Source organism: Schistocerca piceifrons, chromosome 5 (assembly GCF_021461385.2).
Source record: "Schistocerca piceifrons isolate TAMUIC-IGC-003096 chromosome 5, iqSchPice1.1, whole genome shotgun sequence".
Lineage (NCBI taxonomy): Eukaryota > Metazoa > Arthropoda > Insecta > Orthoptera > Acrididae > Schistocerca > Schistocerca piceifrons.
In genome coordinates, this window is record NC_060142.1 from 396,688,655 (window position 1) to 396,705,853 (window position 17,199).

The 17,199-nt window shown below is 38.9% G+C and overlaps 1 protein-coding gene across 3 annotated transcripts in view; it reads left to right on the plus strand.

The window, feature by feature from the left end:
• LOC124799268 (RNA-binding protein 25) overlaps positions 1–17,199 on the plus strand; it is a 196,125-nt gene that overhangs the window by 177,794 nt on the left and 1,132 nt on the right. For all 3 annotated transcript variants that reach the window (XM_047262832.1, XM_047262833.1, XM_047262834.1), the window contains one exon: positions 5,495–5,641. In XM_047262832.1, the coding sequence (XP_047118788.1) occupies positions 5,495–5,641 (147 nt within the window). The remainder of the gene's footprint in view (positions 1–5,494; positions 5,642–17,199) is intronic.

The window sequence follows — 17,199 nt, forward strand, 5'->3', positions numbered from 1 at the left end:
TGACTAAACCTAAGTAACTGAAGAATTATTATGAAGTGAAATGAAATGAAGTTACTGACATTTGATTTAAAATTTAATCTTGCCATTCATGTTGAAGAATTGTACATCTCCTGCAAATGTGCTCCATGTTAACATCCAAAGAAAATAATACACTACAGAAATGTTAATAATGATATAGTACTATGCTAATTATTTAATGATACACTCTTTCTTTTCATTCCTTTACTCTGCATTTGTGAATCACAGCATAAAAATGTTCAAAGCAGAGAGATATTTGGCACCAGCTGCAGGTTAGAAACCCTGAACTTCGACACACAGAACAAATTATCTTTACCAATGTCAAAACTGTATTTCATAAACCTCTTGCTCATTCCTTTGTATAGTACTTCGCACTTGAGCATAAGTGACTGCAGGGGGTCAGAGCAAGTGGCAAATACTGATTCATACTAAAGTTTAAAAGGCGTGCCTTCAGAAGGTTGGTCATAATAGCATACTGTCAGAAGTATGGTCCAAAGTTTGCCATGTTGAAGGAATCATCAATAAATAGTGGTGCTTCAGTGTAATTATTGTCTCTGAACAAACGTTTCATTTCTGTTTGTCTTATTGCGTATTTCTTTTGGCTTGTCTTATTGCGTATTTATTTTGGTTACCATCTGCACTAAACTACAGCAGTTCTTTCTGTGTATTCGGTGGTGATTCATCATGTGAAGTAATTTTTGTCATTTAGTTTTGAACACCAGAGTGTTGTCCTTGTCTTTGCCTATGGCTTATTGCTATTTTTCTCAGAATTTCAAACATCTTACACCTTTTTATGTCAATGAAACCTGTGAAATCATCTTGACTTTCCTAAAGTCTCACCTCCATTGTCAAGCATAACTTCAAAATTGCCTTTCTGTGTATGATCCAAGTGTCATTGAACTATGAGATTTGGCAGTGATTCATCACCTTTACTGCCTTTACCTTTGCTAAAGTGAAACTGACTAGCTTGTTGCAGATTCTCTTTTTTCTTCTTTTCTTCTTCCTCTTTCCAGTTTTTAGTGTCCTGCCTCATAGTTCTACACACTAGCTTGGGTAAAATTCTGGTTGTCATTACCCGTAATGAATTTAGAAATTTCTGTAGGAATTTTACGTATGCTACTACCTCGTTTCATCGCAAGTTTTCTTTAGCTCCATAAAACTCTGAATCTAATATTGGAATCCCCGTTGTACTTCTAATAAACTCGTGTCATCTTCTATCTTGTCATCAGATATTTTCTTTTTCCCCCTCACCCTTAATGGCCATCAGTGTACTCTTTCCAGCAATTCAAACTGTCTTCTGCATTTAATTGTGAATTTCCCTTTTGCATTTGTAATACTGTCCCCTTTGCTTTTAAATTTTCTGATAGTTATTTTTATTTTTATTTATGCTGAATCTGTTCTGCTGACAGCCATTTCCTGATAAAGTTCTTCAGATTTTTCCTGCAGCCATTTATCTTTAGCTTCAGTACTCATCCTATTGATTACATTTCCTTAATTTGTCAGTCATTGAAGAATTTCTTTCATTACACAAAATTTCCTTGCAGTTAGCTTTCTTGTACCAATATTTGTTCTATCTTATATTTTTTTGTGTATATCCATTCCTTGTCAGCTAAACCAGCCACCGTCAAATTCATTATTGTGTTATCACAACTTGAGCCTACTTGTCATCACTAATAAATTATGATAGGAGTCTATATCTGCAACTGGGTACATCTGCAGCTCGTGGTGTAGTGGCCAGTGTTGCTGCCTCTGGATCACGGAGTGCTGGGTTCAATTCCTGGCCAGGTTGGTGATTTTCTTTGCCCGGAGCTGGGTGTTTGTGTTTTCCTCGTCATTTCATCATGATGTTGCATCTGGGTACAGCTTGATACAGTATCAGATTTCGGACTCTGTCTCATCTTGATACAATGCAGCTGGCTGGTGTCATCCTGTCTCTCTTCTGTTTCCCCAAGTAAACCAGTATATCACTTTGTCTTGTGAATTATGAGACGTGTGTTTACTATTACTAGCTGAAATTTGTTGTAGAACATAGCAGTTTTTCTCCACATGCATTCTGGTTCCTGAGTCCATATTCTCCCACTGTTCTGCATTTTATTCCTTCCCTTACCATAGCATGTAAAGTACTCAAATGTATTAGATTTTTATCTCTGTTAACATATTACCCATTCAGTTTGTCTCACACTCTATCTTGTCACCTTTGGCTTGTGACATCAACATGTATAACTGAACTATTGTTGTTGGAAAGGGTTTGGTACTGACTATGATGTGAAAGATAAAATCACTGGGAAAGGTAAAATCACTGGAGTGTTTGCAGTAAACTCCCCCCCCCCCCCTCTCTCACACACACACACACACACACACACACACACACACACACACACACATACACATTCCTATTCATAATGAAACCTGTGTCTGCTATACCCTTTTCCGATTCTGTTGATATTACTCTATAGTCATCTGAGCAGATAATTATATCCTCTTTGTATTTTGCTTCACTATAGACTGAACTTTTGCACTTTCCCCTTCAGGTTTTCTAACTTTTCTACCATTTTCAGACTTTTGACTTTCTACTCTCCAATGCTTGCAGTTGATAATGAAAGACAGACTTAAGAAAAATCAATTCTTGTTCATAGTATTTGTCAATATGCAAAAAGTGTTTGACAGTGTAAAACAGTGCAAGATGTTTGAAAGTTTGAGAAAAATGGGGTTATCCTATGTGGAGAAATGAATAATAAATTATATGTACAAGAACTAACAACAATGGAAGACAGTAAAGAAATGCTATCATTAAAAAGGGTGTAAAACAAGGATGCAAGCTTTCCACCCTACTATTCAGTCTGTACATCAAAGTGGTGATGGAAATGAAAGAAAAGTTCAAGAAAGGTATTACAGTTCAGAGTGAAAGGATATCAGTGGTAAGATTTGTTAATGACATTGCCATCCTAAGTGTAACTGAAGCATTATTACAGGATGCATTGAATGGAACAAACGGTCTAATGAGTGTAGGATATGGATTGAGAGTAAACCAAGAAGAGACAAAAGTAATAAGGAGTAGGAGAAATGAGATAAGTGATAAACTTACTAAAATTTGGGAACACAAAGTGCCTGAAGTTAAGGAAGTTAACTATCTTGGAAACAAAATAACACATCATACGAAGCAAGGACGACACAAAAAATCGAATTAGTACAAGCAGAGGGTATTCCTGGCCAAGAGAAGTCTGTTACTGTCGAACATCAGCGTTAACCTGAGGAAGAAATTCCTTTGAATGCACATTCGCAGCACTTAATTATGTGGCAGTGATTCATGGACTAACAGAATAAAAGCATTTGAATATGCTGCGGTAGAAGAATGTTGAAAATTAGAGGGACTGATAAGAATTAGAGTCAGATTATTTATTAGCCATTGACCGCAAGTAGTGCAATGGGCTTTATATTTATATACAGTGGCAATCACCATATTAATTACTATTCACATTGCATGTACAAGTAATTTGTCCTATATTAACCTGTGGCCCAGAATTTTAGAGTTAATACTAAAACTCAGTTTGTACACTACTAGTATCCAACAATCCTCTTAAACTGTAGAATGGATTGTTTATTAACCATTTATGCAACTTTTAAAATTGGTGAAAGGTGTAATAATTGCAGAATGTGGCATTTTATTTAAAAATTTCAAACAATTCAGGATTTGTTTCTGTGGAGAATCTGTGAAAAAACAAATGTATGCAGAAGTGAAAGGATGATAGGACATCTGTTCGGACAGCAGACAATGATTTCCATGGTAGCAGAGGGAACTGTTGTGGGTAAAAACTGTAGGGAAAGTAAGAGAGTGGAATATGTCTGACAAATAATTGAAGATATAGGGTGCAAGTTCTATTCTGAGATAAAGAGATTGGCCCAAAAGATGAATTTGTGGCACATGGGATTCAAGCTGTAGAAGACTGAGGATGGCGGGGAGAGACAGAATCTTTTGCCGATAGAGAAGTAATCGTGGCACTTCTGCAATTACAGGCTACATCTCCTACAGTTACACATTGTAAGTCTTTTATGCAAAGGTTTCATTTGCCGTCTACTTCCTCCTGTTGTAAAACACTGCTGATTCTTCCATCTTTAGGCGCAGTTTACTATTTGAATAGCAAGTTGATGTCCTGAATCTCTATTTGTTCCTCCATCATAAAGGTCATCTGCAGAATGAGGGTGACACATTGCAACAGAAGCCATTGTTGTATGATTTGTAGTCAAAATCTTCACACACACACACACACACACACACACACACACACACACACACACACACACACACACAGAGAGAGAGAGAGAGAGAGAGAGAGAGAGAGAGAGAGAGAGAGAGAGAGAGACTGTTTATTGATTCCTACAGCCTTATATGAGCTCATGTCTCCAGATGTCTGTCCACTGTCACTTTGAAGCACTATAATCACCTGTTTCTTCCTCATGTGCTTCTTCCTGTTCTTTTGCCCTCACAAAAAAACAATGTGCTTTTTCATTGGATTCTCATCCTAATGTTTGATACCAACAGTTTAGTTTTCAGTTTACAAAACTTCTATTAATCTTCTTGTTTGCATGTATTTTTTTTCACAGTCATTTTATAGACTGAGGCTCTGACTTTTGTAGAGGCATTGTTTTTCAAACCATTGATTATCTTGTCAACATAGTAGGAACACCACGGTTCTATTCCCTTCATTCATATCATTTTGCACAACTCGTTGCTGAATATTTCATGATAACTTTGAAGTTAATAACACTGAATATCATTATAACTTACAGCACCATCCTCCTCCCTCCTCTTGCCGGCCGGTGTGGCCGAGTGGTTCTAGGCGCTTCAGTCTGGAACCACTACGGTCGCAGGTTCGAATCCTGCCTCGGGCATGGATGTGTGTGATGTCCTTAGGTTAGTTAGGTTCAATTAGTACTAAGTTCTAGGCGACTGATGACCTCAGCAGTTAAGTCGCATAGTGCTCAGAGCCATTTGAACCAATCCTCCCTCCTCCCCAATTTTCCAATTTATGCTCGTCAGAAACATGTTTATACATACAAGTAAAAATTGATATCTTGCAACAGTTCCTATTTAAGAGGACAGTTGTTTTTAATAGTAGGTAACAAATGTACTTGCAATTTCATTTCATTCGTAATATTCAGAAGGCAAATAAGGCTTTTCATCTCTGTCCCCTCAATATTATATGTAAATAAAACCCGTAAAAACTTCTTGATAATTGTAGAATGTATCAATCTGCTGATGATAATAGATTGTATGCAAAGAAATGGAAGTTGTGGTCAATTTTTGGGTAAATACTTTTATTTATTTTGAAAACTAGAAATATGCAGTTTTTGTGTCTGGGTCAAAAGAAATGTAAAGCTCATTACATTTTCCAAAAATTATTTCAAGTCTAACGTTTCAAAGTAATTTCATATAATTTGGTGTTGTGTACTATTAATTGTTGTATTTTTCTTGCAGCATCTAATGGAAAGGAGGATACGACCTTGGATTAACAAAAAAATTATAGAATATATAGGTGAACCAGAACCTACGTTAGTTGACTTCATTTGTTCGAAGGTTTTGGCAGGTAGTGCACCACAAGGCATTCTGGACGATGTTCAAATGGTAAGTTCTATTAATGAAGTCTTGTTTATTATACTGCTCCATCTTGATCGTGATCAAGACGGAACATTAAAATAATCAGTACTTTCCCTTATAATTTTATGACATTATATGTAATATGGATGCAAACCTTTCACTTCATCAAAACTTAAACTTCTTCAAGCAACCTTTATAATACAGTTATTTTTGGTAGTAGTGAAACTGTTTGCCAATTAAAAGTGGCAAATCAATGATGAACGGAAATGTGTGAGTACAAAGGAAAGAGAGAGTAAATCTGTTGAAAAATATTGAGGAATAATAAAGTATGTGATTTTTCTTCGTCTTCTCCTCCTCCTCCTCCTCCTCCTCTCTCTCTCTCTCTCTCTCTCTCTCTCTCTCTCTCTCTCTTTTGTAGTAGTAGTATAATCATCATTTAAAGGTATCTGTTTGCAGAAAATTTATATCAAGATTCCAAATAAGTGACAATAATGCTACACGTGTCCTGCTGCCATTTATAAAGCTAGAACATGAAAATTAATATTTTTAATTTGTATTGATTTAAAATTAGTGTTGAGAATAAAAAAGTTGCTCAGTTGGAAAGTGAAGACAAGACACTGTATACAAGTGAGGTGATGGGGCAGGGGGGGGGGGGGGGGGGGATATATAGGATAGTCAGAAATAGGCTGATAAGCCTGAAAGGATGTTTTAGGGTAGGTTGTGCTGAGAAATAATTGTTAATAAAATGATAGATACATCACAGCACCATTTCTGAGTTAATAAGCATTGAAGTTAAACAACCAGACTGTTGCTTGCACAAATTTACGTGGCACACCAGAGATGTTGGTGCCAAACATGGTCTTCATTTGGTTTCCTACATCTGAACAAGAGAGCAGTACAGAAATTGGGCATGGGATGGCATTAAGAATGGAAATCAGCCAAAGGATGAGCAATCTCGTGAGCAATCATCTGAAATACACTATGAGAACTGACACTAATTGTACCTGGTGGTCCACTTGAATTTGTGTGTGCATTGGCCTGATTGGGTAACTTCAATGCTAATTATCTCAGAAATGGTGCAACGTATGAAATTTTTTCTTAACAATTATTTCCCAGCACGACCTACTGTGCATGACCCATACAAGCTCTTCAGACTCATTCTCACCATCCTTAATATACTTTTTGAAGAGAACATTCTAATGAAAGAATTTGAAACTGATGGACCTGGAAAAAGGTCACCATTTAGTTTATGAAGGGTAACGTATAAAGTTCTTGACCTGAGACAGTTGTTGTTGTGGTCTTCAGTCCTGAGACTGGTTTGATGCAGCTCTCCATGCTACTCTATCCTGTGCAAGCTTCTTCATCTCCCAGTACTTACTGCAACCTACATCCTTCTGAATCTGCTTAGTGTATTCATCTCTTGGTCTCCCTCTACGATTTTTACCCTCCATGCTGCCCTCCAATGCTAAATTTGTGATTCCTTGATGCCTCAAAATATGTCCTACCAACCGATCCCTTCTTCTAGTCAAGTTGTGCCACAAACTTCTCTTTTCCCCAGTCCTATTCAATACCTCCTCATTAGTTATGTGATCTACCCACCTTATCTTCAGCATTCTTCTGTAGCACCACATTTCGAAAGCTTCTATTCTCTTCTTGTCCAAACTATTTATCGTCCATGTCTCACTTCCATACATGGCTACACTCCATACAAATACTTTCAGAAACGACTTCCTGACATTTAAATCTATACTCGATGTTAACAAATTTCTCTTCTTCAGAAACGCTTTCCTTGCCATTGCCAGTCTACATTTTATATCCTCTCTACTTCGACCATCATCAGTTATTTTACTCCCTAAATAGCAAAACTCCTTTACTACTTTAAGAGTGTCATTTCCTAACCTAATTCCCTCAGCATCACCCGACTTAATTCAACTACATTCCATTATCTCGTTTTGCTTCTGTTGATGATCATCTTATATCCTCCTTTCAAGACACTGTCCATTCCGTTCAACTGCTCTTGCAAGTCCTTTGCTGTCGCTGACAGAATTACAATGTCATCGGCGAACCTCAAAGTTTTTACTTCTTCTCCATGAATTTTAATACCTACTCCAATTTTTCTTTTGTTTCCTTTACTGCTTGCTCAATATACAGATTGAATAACATCGGGGAGAGGCTACAACCCTGTCTCACTCCTTTCCCAACCACTGCTTCCCTTTCATGCCCCTCAACTCTTATAACTGCCAACTGGTTTCTGTACAAATTGTAAATAGCCTTTCGCTCCCTGTGTTTTACCCCTGCCACCTTCAGAATTTGAAAGAGAGTATTCCAGTTAACATTGTCAAAAGCTTTCTCTAAGTCTACAAATGCTAGAAACGTAGGTTTGCCTTTTCTTAATCTTTCTTCTAAGATAAGTCGTAAGGTTAGTATTGCCTCACGTGTTCCAACATTTCTACAGAATCCAAACTGATCTTCCCCGAGGTCGGCTTCTACCAGTTTTTCCATTCGTCTGTAAAGAATTCGCGTTAGTATTTTGCAGCTGTGACTTATTAAACTGAACATTCTAATGAAAGAATTCGAAACTGATGAGGGACCTGGAAAAAGGCCACCATTTAGTTTATGAAGGGTAACGTATAAAGTTCTTGACCTGAGACAGTAAGGATGTAGATAACAATTAAAATTTATTTTTGTTATGTAAGTACATGTCGAACACTAACGACTAAAGAGTAAACTTGATCTGTGCAATATTTTTTTATATGGTGGTATTAATTAGTTACATTTTGTTGAAATTAGTAAACTGCAACACAGCCCCATTCATAAATTTTTTGTTTTGGATGGTGTTTTACCAGTGGAAATTCGCCCAGAATTTGTGAAGAGGTGTAAGGAATTTGCCCCTTCTTTTTCAACAGTTAAAAAATTAAAATTTGACTTTACGCATGTTGAAACTTATCCATATACTGAATGTCTGAAAACTACATGCACTGATGAAAGCAGAAAGTATACAATTGGACAGTTGCTGTAACTGTGTTGGAAGTAGGACTATAGTACATTTTAGGTAAAGAATTAACTGGGAGGGAGCTTAGTGCAAGATGGGCGCCACATTTGTTAAATCCTGACTGAAAATTAATGTTTGAACCTTTTGAAAGAATTCCACTGATTTTTCTGTGCCATATTGTAGCATTTGAGCCATATTGTAACTATTAATGAGAATAGATAATCCTTTTTATGTCAGAAAGGAAATGGCAGTCAAAGCTGTGGGTGAAAGCTGGTAGTTGTGGCGAAATAGATTATACCTTCCAGAAATATTGTGGCTGGTATTTTTTTGGATACAAAAGCAGTCATCTTTATCTGAAGATGATTTTTATGGCAATCATCTTTATCTGAAGATGATTTTTATGGCAATCATCTTTATCTGAAGATGATTTATGGCAACCATAGATGGCTATTCAGTAGATCTTCCAGAATCCCACTTCTAGGGTGGAAAGTACTCACTGGAGAAATTATTGGAAAAAGTGCTGAAGGGCCTTAGAAGTAAGTGATTGTCTTTGTTAAAATAGACTTTGCTTATAAATTCCTGAATAATGGCAGTATGTGTGAAGTAAATATATCCTTTCCCAGCTTATAAATTCCTGAATAATGGCAGTATGTGTGAAGTAAATATATCCTTTCCCAGCTGTGGACCTTTCTTGGACCATAATAGCCTTATCTGCTGATACCTTTGCGGCATGGTGCTGCTGTTAGTTATTGAAGACGGTGGTTGTGCTTCATGTCCACGGAATATGAGCAATGAACTGTGATTCATTTTCTATGGAACAAGAGACAAGTGCCCATTGAAATCCACAGAAAAATGCAGCACATATATGGGGAGAAAGTCTTGCTTTGAGAGATTGGTGGTGGTGGAGGCGGTGGCAGTAGTGGGAGCTCACAAAAAGGGCAAGGAGACTTGTATGACAATAAGCGTTAATGGAGGCCACGTTCATTGTTGACTGACGAGAACATTTCCTGCCTATATGTAATGGCGAAAGTGAATTGGCATCTGAACCTCAAGGACATTTCTTGGGAGTTTTGGCGTTTTGTATGGATGTGTTTACAGCATTGTTCACACATCCTTGGGGTGCCGGAAGGTTTCGTGAGTGTGTGCCTAAGCAGTTGGACAACATGATGACACACCAGTGAATGATAATGTCCCTGAATCACTGCAACAGTGTGTGGAGGAGGATGAGTTTCCTGGACCATATTGTTACTGGCGACAGAACGTGGATACTGCATTTCATGCCAGAATTTTAACTCTACAGTGTGACGCTGCTGTCAGTTGTTGAAGATAGTGGTTGTGCTTCACTTAGTGGAGAAACATCTGGGTTCCATGACATCATCTGTTGGGAAAGTGATGTTAATGGACTTCTGGGATAACCATGGACTGTTCCTGCTATATTTCATGCCACTAGGTGCAACCATCAATGCTGTCAGTTATTGTTGCACACTGTCACGCCTGCAGGCTGCTATGAAGAAGAAATGCAGAAGGATTCTCAATGTGGATAATGTGGTTGTTCTCCACAACAGTGCAAGGCAACTTGTGTCAATGAGAGCTACCAACAAGCTCCACTCATTTCAGTGGAAGAGTCTGGATTACCCACCACACAGGCCAGAACATGCGCATAGTGGACTCCTTTTTATCATTTTACTAAAGATGCTCTTGGCATCTTGGCCCCTCCCATGAACCATGGACCTTGCCGTTGGTGGGGTGGCTTGCGTGCCTCAGCGATACAGATAGCCGTACCGTAGGTGCATCCACAACGGAGGGGTATCTGTTGAGAGGCCAGACAAACGTGTGGTTCCTGAAGAGGGGCAGCAGCCTTTTCAGTAGTTGCAAGGGCAACAGTCTGGATGATTGACTGATCTGGCCTTGTAACAATAACCAAAGCGGCCTTGCTGTGCTGGTACTGCGAACGGCTGAAAGCAAGGGGAAACTACAGCCGTAATTTTTCCCGAGGGCATGCAGCTTTACTGTATGATTACATGGTGATGGCGTCCTCTTGGGTAAAATATTCCGGAGGTAAAATAGTCCCCCATTCGGATCTCCGGGCGGGGACTACTCAAGAGGATGTCGTTATCAGGAGAAAGAAAACTGGCGTTCTACGGATCGGAGCGTGGAATGTCAGATCCCTTAATCGGGCAGGTAGGTTAGAAAATTTAAAAAGGGAAATGGATAGGTTGAAGTTAGATATAGTGGGAATTAGTGAAGTTCGGTGGCAGGAGGAACAAGATTTCTGGTCAGGTGACTACACGGTTATAAACACAAAACCAAATAGGGGTAATGCAGGAGTAGGTTTAATAATGAATAGGAAAATAGGAATGCGGGTAAGCTACTACAAACAGCATAGTGAAAATTTAATAGTCATGGGTGACTGGAATTCGAGTGTAGGAAAAGGGAGAGAAGGAAACGTAGTAGGTGAATATGGATTGGGGGACAGAAATGAAAGAGGAAGCCGCCTGGTAGAATTTTGCACAGAGCACAACATAATCATAACTAACACTTGGTTTAAGAATCATGAAAGAAGGTTGTATACATGGAAGAACCCTGGAGATACTAAAAGGTATCAGATAGATTATATAATGGTAAGACAGAGATTTAGGAACCAGGTTTTAAATTGTAAGACGTTTCCAGGGGCAGATGTGGACTCTGACCACAATCTATTGGTTATGACCTGTAGATTAAAACTGAAGAAACTGCAAAAAGGTGGGAATTTAAGGAGATGGGACCTGGATAAACTAAAAGAACCAGAGGTTGTACAGAGATTCAGGGAGAGCATAAGGGAGCAATTGACAGGAATGGGGGAAATAAATACAGTAGAAGAAGGATGGGTAGCTTTGAGGGATGAAGTAGTGAAGGCAGCAGAGGATCAAGTAGGTAAAAAGACGAGGGCTAGTAGAAATCCTTGGGTAACAGAAGAAATATTGAATTTAATTGATGAAAGGAGAAAATATAAAAATGCGGTAAGTGAAACAGGCAAAAAGGAATACAAACGTCTCAAAAATGAGATCGACAGGAAGTGCAAAATGGCTAAGCAGGGATGGCTAGAGGACAAATGTAAGGATGTAGAGGCCTATCTCACTAGGGGTAAGATAGATACCGCCTACAGGAAAATTAAAGAGACCTTTGGAGGTAAGAGAACGACTTGTATGGATATCAAGTGCTCAGATGGAAACCCAGTTCTAAGCAAAGAAGGGAAAGCAGAAAGGTGGAAGGAGTATATAGAGGGTCTATACAAGTGTGATGTACTTGAGGACAATATTATGGAAATGGAAGAGGATGTAGATGAAGATGAAATGGGAGATATGATACTGCGTGAAGAGTTTGACAGAGCACTGAAAGACCTGAGTCGAAACAAGACCCCCGGAGTAGACAATATTCCATTGGAACTACTGACGGCCGTGGGAGAGCCAGTCCTGACAAAACTCTACCATCTGGTGAGCAAGATGTATGAAACAGGCAAAATACCCTCAGACTTCAAGAAGAATATAATAATTCCAATCCCAAAGAAAGCAGGTGTTGACAGATGTGAAAATTACCGAACTATCAGCTTAATAAGTCACAGCTGCAAAATACTAACAAGAATTCTTTACAGACGAATGGAAAAACTAGTGGAAGCCAACCTCGGGGAAGATCAGTTTGGGTTCCGTAGAAACACTGGAACATGTGAGGCAATACTGACCTTACGACTTATCTTAGAAGAAAGATTAAGGAAAGGCAAACCTACAGACTTAGAGAAAGCTTTTGACAATGTTGACTGGAATGCTCTCTTTCAAATTCTGAAGGTGGCAGGGGTAAAATACAGGGAGCGAAAGGCTATTTACAATTTGTACAGAAACCAGATGGCAGTTGTAAGAGTCGAGGGACATGAAAGGGAAGCAGTGGTTGGGAAGGGAGTAAGACAGGGTTGTAGCCTCTCCCCGATGTTGTTCAATCTGTATATTGAGCAAGCAGTAAAGGAAACAAAAGAAAAATTCGGAGTAGGTATTAAAATTCATGGAGAAGAAATAAAAACTTTGAGGTTCGCTGATGACATTGTAATTCGGTCAGAGACAGCAAAGGACTTGGAAGAGCAGTTGAACGGAATGGACAGTGTCTTGAAGGGAGGATATAAGATGAACATCAACAAAAGCAAAACAAGGATAATGGAATGTAGTCTAATTAAGTCGGGTGATGCTGAGGGAATTAGATTAGGAAATGAGGCACTTAAAGTAGTAAAGGAGTTTTGCTATTTGGGGAGCAAAATAACTGATGATGGTCGAAGTAGAGAGGATATAAAATGTAGACTGGCAATGACAAGGAAAGCGTTTCTGAAGAAGAGAAATTTGTTAACATCGAGTATCGATTTAAGTGTCAGGAAGTCATTTCTGAAAGTATTCGTATGGAGTGCAGCCATGTATGGAAGTGAAACATGGACGATAAATAGTTTGGGCAAGAAGAGAATAGAAGCTTTCGAAATGTGGTGCTACAGAAGAATGCTGAAGATTAGATGGGTAGATCACATAACTAATGAGGAAGTATTGAATAGGATTGGGGAGAAGAGAAGTTTGTGGCACAACTTGACAAGAAGAAGGGATCGGTTGGTAGGACATGTTCTGAGGCATTAAGGGATCACCAATTTAGTATTAGAGGGCAGCGTGGAGGGTAAAAATCGTAGAGGGAGACCAAGAGATGAATACACTAAGCAGATTCAGAAGGATGTAGGTTGCAGTAGGTACGGGGAGATGAAAAAGCTTGCACAGGATAGAGTAGCATGGAGAGCTGCATCAAACCAGTCTCAGGACTGAAGACCACAACAACAACAACAAGCTCTTGGCAGGACAGCAATTAGTGTGCAATGATGAAGTCAAGACAGCAGTGTGACAGTGGTTCCACAGTGAACTTACCACAGGGCCATCTCATATTTAGTGCTGTGATTGGATAAAAGTCTGAAACAGTGTGGGTGCTATGTGAAAAAGTTGTGCAAGGTACTTACAGGGTGTTTCACAGTTCATGCCACACACTTTTAGAGGCTGTAGATCAAGTTTTACATAGGAACCCATGTCTGAAAACATCTTCCATACTTGCCAGGCTGAAGGAGAAGGATAAATGTATCAATTTGAGGCAAAGGTTCCTGTACCAGGAATGAATGAATCAAAAGTTACTAGTGGAAACTGTTATGAGTCCCCTGACAGTGCAGTACGTGTACTGGTACTGGTTTTATTAAGATTGTAGGGAAAGCAACTTTCAGAGGTGGCAATATGGATCAAAAAGAGAAAAAAATGTGCAGTGCACATGGACTGTAAAATGCTTATGTTAAGAGCTATGAGCACTTCTTCAACAGAGGAGATGTGTTTCACAGTAATGAAGATTAAAAAGTTCTCATAGCTCCTCAGGTAAGCGTTTTAGAGCCCATGTTTACTGGACATTTTTCGTTGGTCCGTATTACCACCTCTGAAAGTTGCCTACCCCACAGCCTTAGCAACAACAGTACTAGTACATGAATTATCCTGACAGAGGTACCAGAATGATTTCTACTTACAACTTTAGACTCATTCATTTTCAGCAGAGGGGCCCTTACCTCAAACTGACTCATTTATCCGTCTCCGTCATCTTAGAAAGTTTGTAACATCATAACAGAATCACCTCTGTATATACATACAGAACCTGGCATACTGGGGAATAGGTTGGCTGCAGGAGGACAGCCACCTTATTTCTGGAACAAAATTTGCGAAGGTCAGGTGCTTTTCAAGGGTTTCGTTTCGTGAATTTGTTGCACACCGTTGTAAATAGCTTGCGTAGTCAAGATAGGTAACTTAGCTTCAGACATAACTTTAGTACAAAAATTTACATTGACCTTAAAACTAGCTGTATTACCTTTTATTCAAATAACAAGGATTGGAAAACTAAACAGGATAGCAGCAATGTCAAACAGTGAAGGTACTGTAGAGGTTCTGACAGATACAGTGGTAACTATGACACTTCAATAGGATGTTTCATTGCTGTGTGTAAAAATTGTTTCTAGGTATTTCTGTGAACATATAAGCATTTACTTCACGACGACTCTTTTTGACTCGTCTGTGACAAAATGGCTCTTGCAATTAAAGCCATGTAGAGTTGCGGCCCAGGTACAATAGCTGTGCGTTTCCACTTGTGTGCCTTGTGGCTTGTCGCCATGCAGCTGTAGCTTGCCCCACATGGAAGAAGAGGCACCCACTGTCAACACAAGTGTGAATGGAATCATTTGCACACTCATATTGAGGAAGAGGTACAATATACACGTATGCCTCTACATGTGTGTGGGACAAGCTACACTACATCCGCACAGCCCCTAGCAGCAAGGCGTACAGGTGTAAACCTTAAGACTGATGGGGCTGCTTCTTGTATTGGTAAAATTCAACCCTGGTGGCCACGACGTGCATGCGATGGTGATAGGAGCGAATATCAGTTGTCAAAAGACAATGAGTAAAGTTCCTGCAATGAGACCAACTGCTGTAGCACATAATGTGAAGTGGGACACATCCTTGATGACGGCAGTGTACACCTCCACATCTGTAGTGTGAGAGGTGTGAAAATGCTGCCGTAGGTGATGTTCATATGCCTACCAGTTTTCTGCTGCTTCATTGAACAGCAGGAATTAAGGAGAAAGCTGAGTCAGAGATGAATTTTTGGAGAGCAATGCCGGTGAAGCCTGTTGCATGATTGTGGCAAGGTCCTTCTGTTGCTCCATCAACATTTGAATCAGAATCTCTATACCATAACAAAATGTGAAAAGCAACTGCACAGCACATGAAGGTACAACCCTATTCATCGCCAGTGTGTTCTGTTCCCACAGGGAACACCATACAATGACTGATACAACAAACTTTACTAAGTCTAGAAAACAACTTATTATAATGGGTACAAAATAGTTTAGTAACACATATACAGAGGTAAATATGTGATTTAGTTGGAGTTGGCTGGGCCCATCTCCAAAAGCTGTCAGCTGGCCATTTGGGTGCACAGACAAGAGGCTATGTGCACTTTCCATGAGTGGCGACCTCTGGTTGATGTTTAACTTCTAGCGCATCTGCTGATTTCTGTGGTGCGCCTTAAGACTGTGTGCCTGGATGTCAGATGTGGATCTGTGCAGTTCACTACACTTACAGTGCACACCTTTCTTGATCATGTAAGACACAACAAAGTCACGTATGCTCCACAGCCTTGTAATACCATGAAATTTAAACTATTTGTGCACTTTGCTTTGAGTTCCAAGTTGGCAGAATTTGCTTAAGTGTCAGTGTATCAACTTTTCAATAAGTCTTCTCCATAATATTGATGCTTATGTTATATTCAGAAAAAATATTTGTGTTTTCAGTACATCAAAACAGTAGTTATGTTTATATGCAAGAATTTGTTACGTTTGAAATGGGGACCTGTTGTTGTTTGTTTTATGAGCGGTCTGTCAATATTGACACAAGAAATTTGTTGATTTTATGTAAAACTTTTAAAATGTTTGTTCCTTTTAAAACTATAAAATTAAAAGGAGACAGATGGTTCGCCAAGGAGGCAAAATTTCAGTACTGCTAAAAGACATGTCTTGCTTTGTTCTGCTCATCCTGGGGTCTGAGCGTGCTCCACTTCCTTTTTAACCTTCTCTAAACTATTGCTTTTTCCTCCCCAAGGAAAAAAGTGGAGCTGAGTAATTACACCAACCCTCTATTAATAGAGATACAGAAAATTTGTGAAGTCTTACTTGGTATCTAAGTTCAGTGTCGCCTCAAAGAAGTTCGACTTAATTTTGTTGAGTGCAGGTGACTTCTGATGTTGCCATGTCTCAGGAGGATGTGTTGTTGTAGCCATTTCAGTTTCTGGATATTATGATGATGATGATGATACTTTCTCTGACAATATTGCAACAGTTTTCTAGTATGTGGTTGCATTTGTGTTCATGTAGTGTGTTGTGTCTTGTATTTCCTACCTGCTTCTTGTTTGTTATTTAGCACATCGAGATAAAAATAGGAAAACAATTTTACTAAGTAGGTAGCAGAGGACAGAGTATATAAGTATGCTCTTACTGTTTATTCACCCTCCCCCTCCCCAAATCTTCTTTTTATAGTATTTCTGTTCAGAATCAAATGTGTAAATTGATTTGTTACTCTTTTTATTCCACTCAGTGACCAGTGATTTTATTATTAGTTTTTGATTGATCATTTTTGTCTTTACTCACTTCACTGCCTGTAGGCTACATTGTAGTTAGAAAGTAGGATCAAATCAGTTACTTATGATTGTTTCTAGATATGATAAGTGTTTCTGCAGTGTCATTTTCACATTTTTATGTACAAACACACTGTGCAGATATTACATAGTGTGTTATCAGCTTATTAATTTGTATTTAATTGCCCCACTCTATGGCATCCACACACAGTTGACCATTAGCTGAGTGTACGTTTCCTGTTGGCAAGTATTTTACAAAGATGGTTATTATTTGTCAGTGAGAACAAAAATGATCCACATTAAGTTAGGTGCCTTTTGTATGGCTGATGTTAGTCCAGAAGTTGGAATGCAAAAGTCTTGTGCCTATCTTGTAACTACTGCA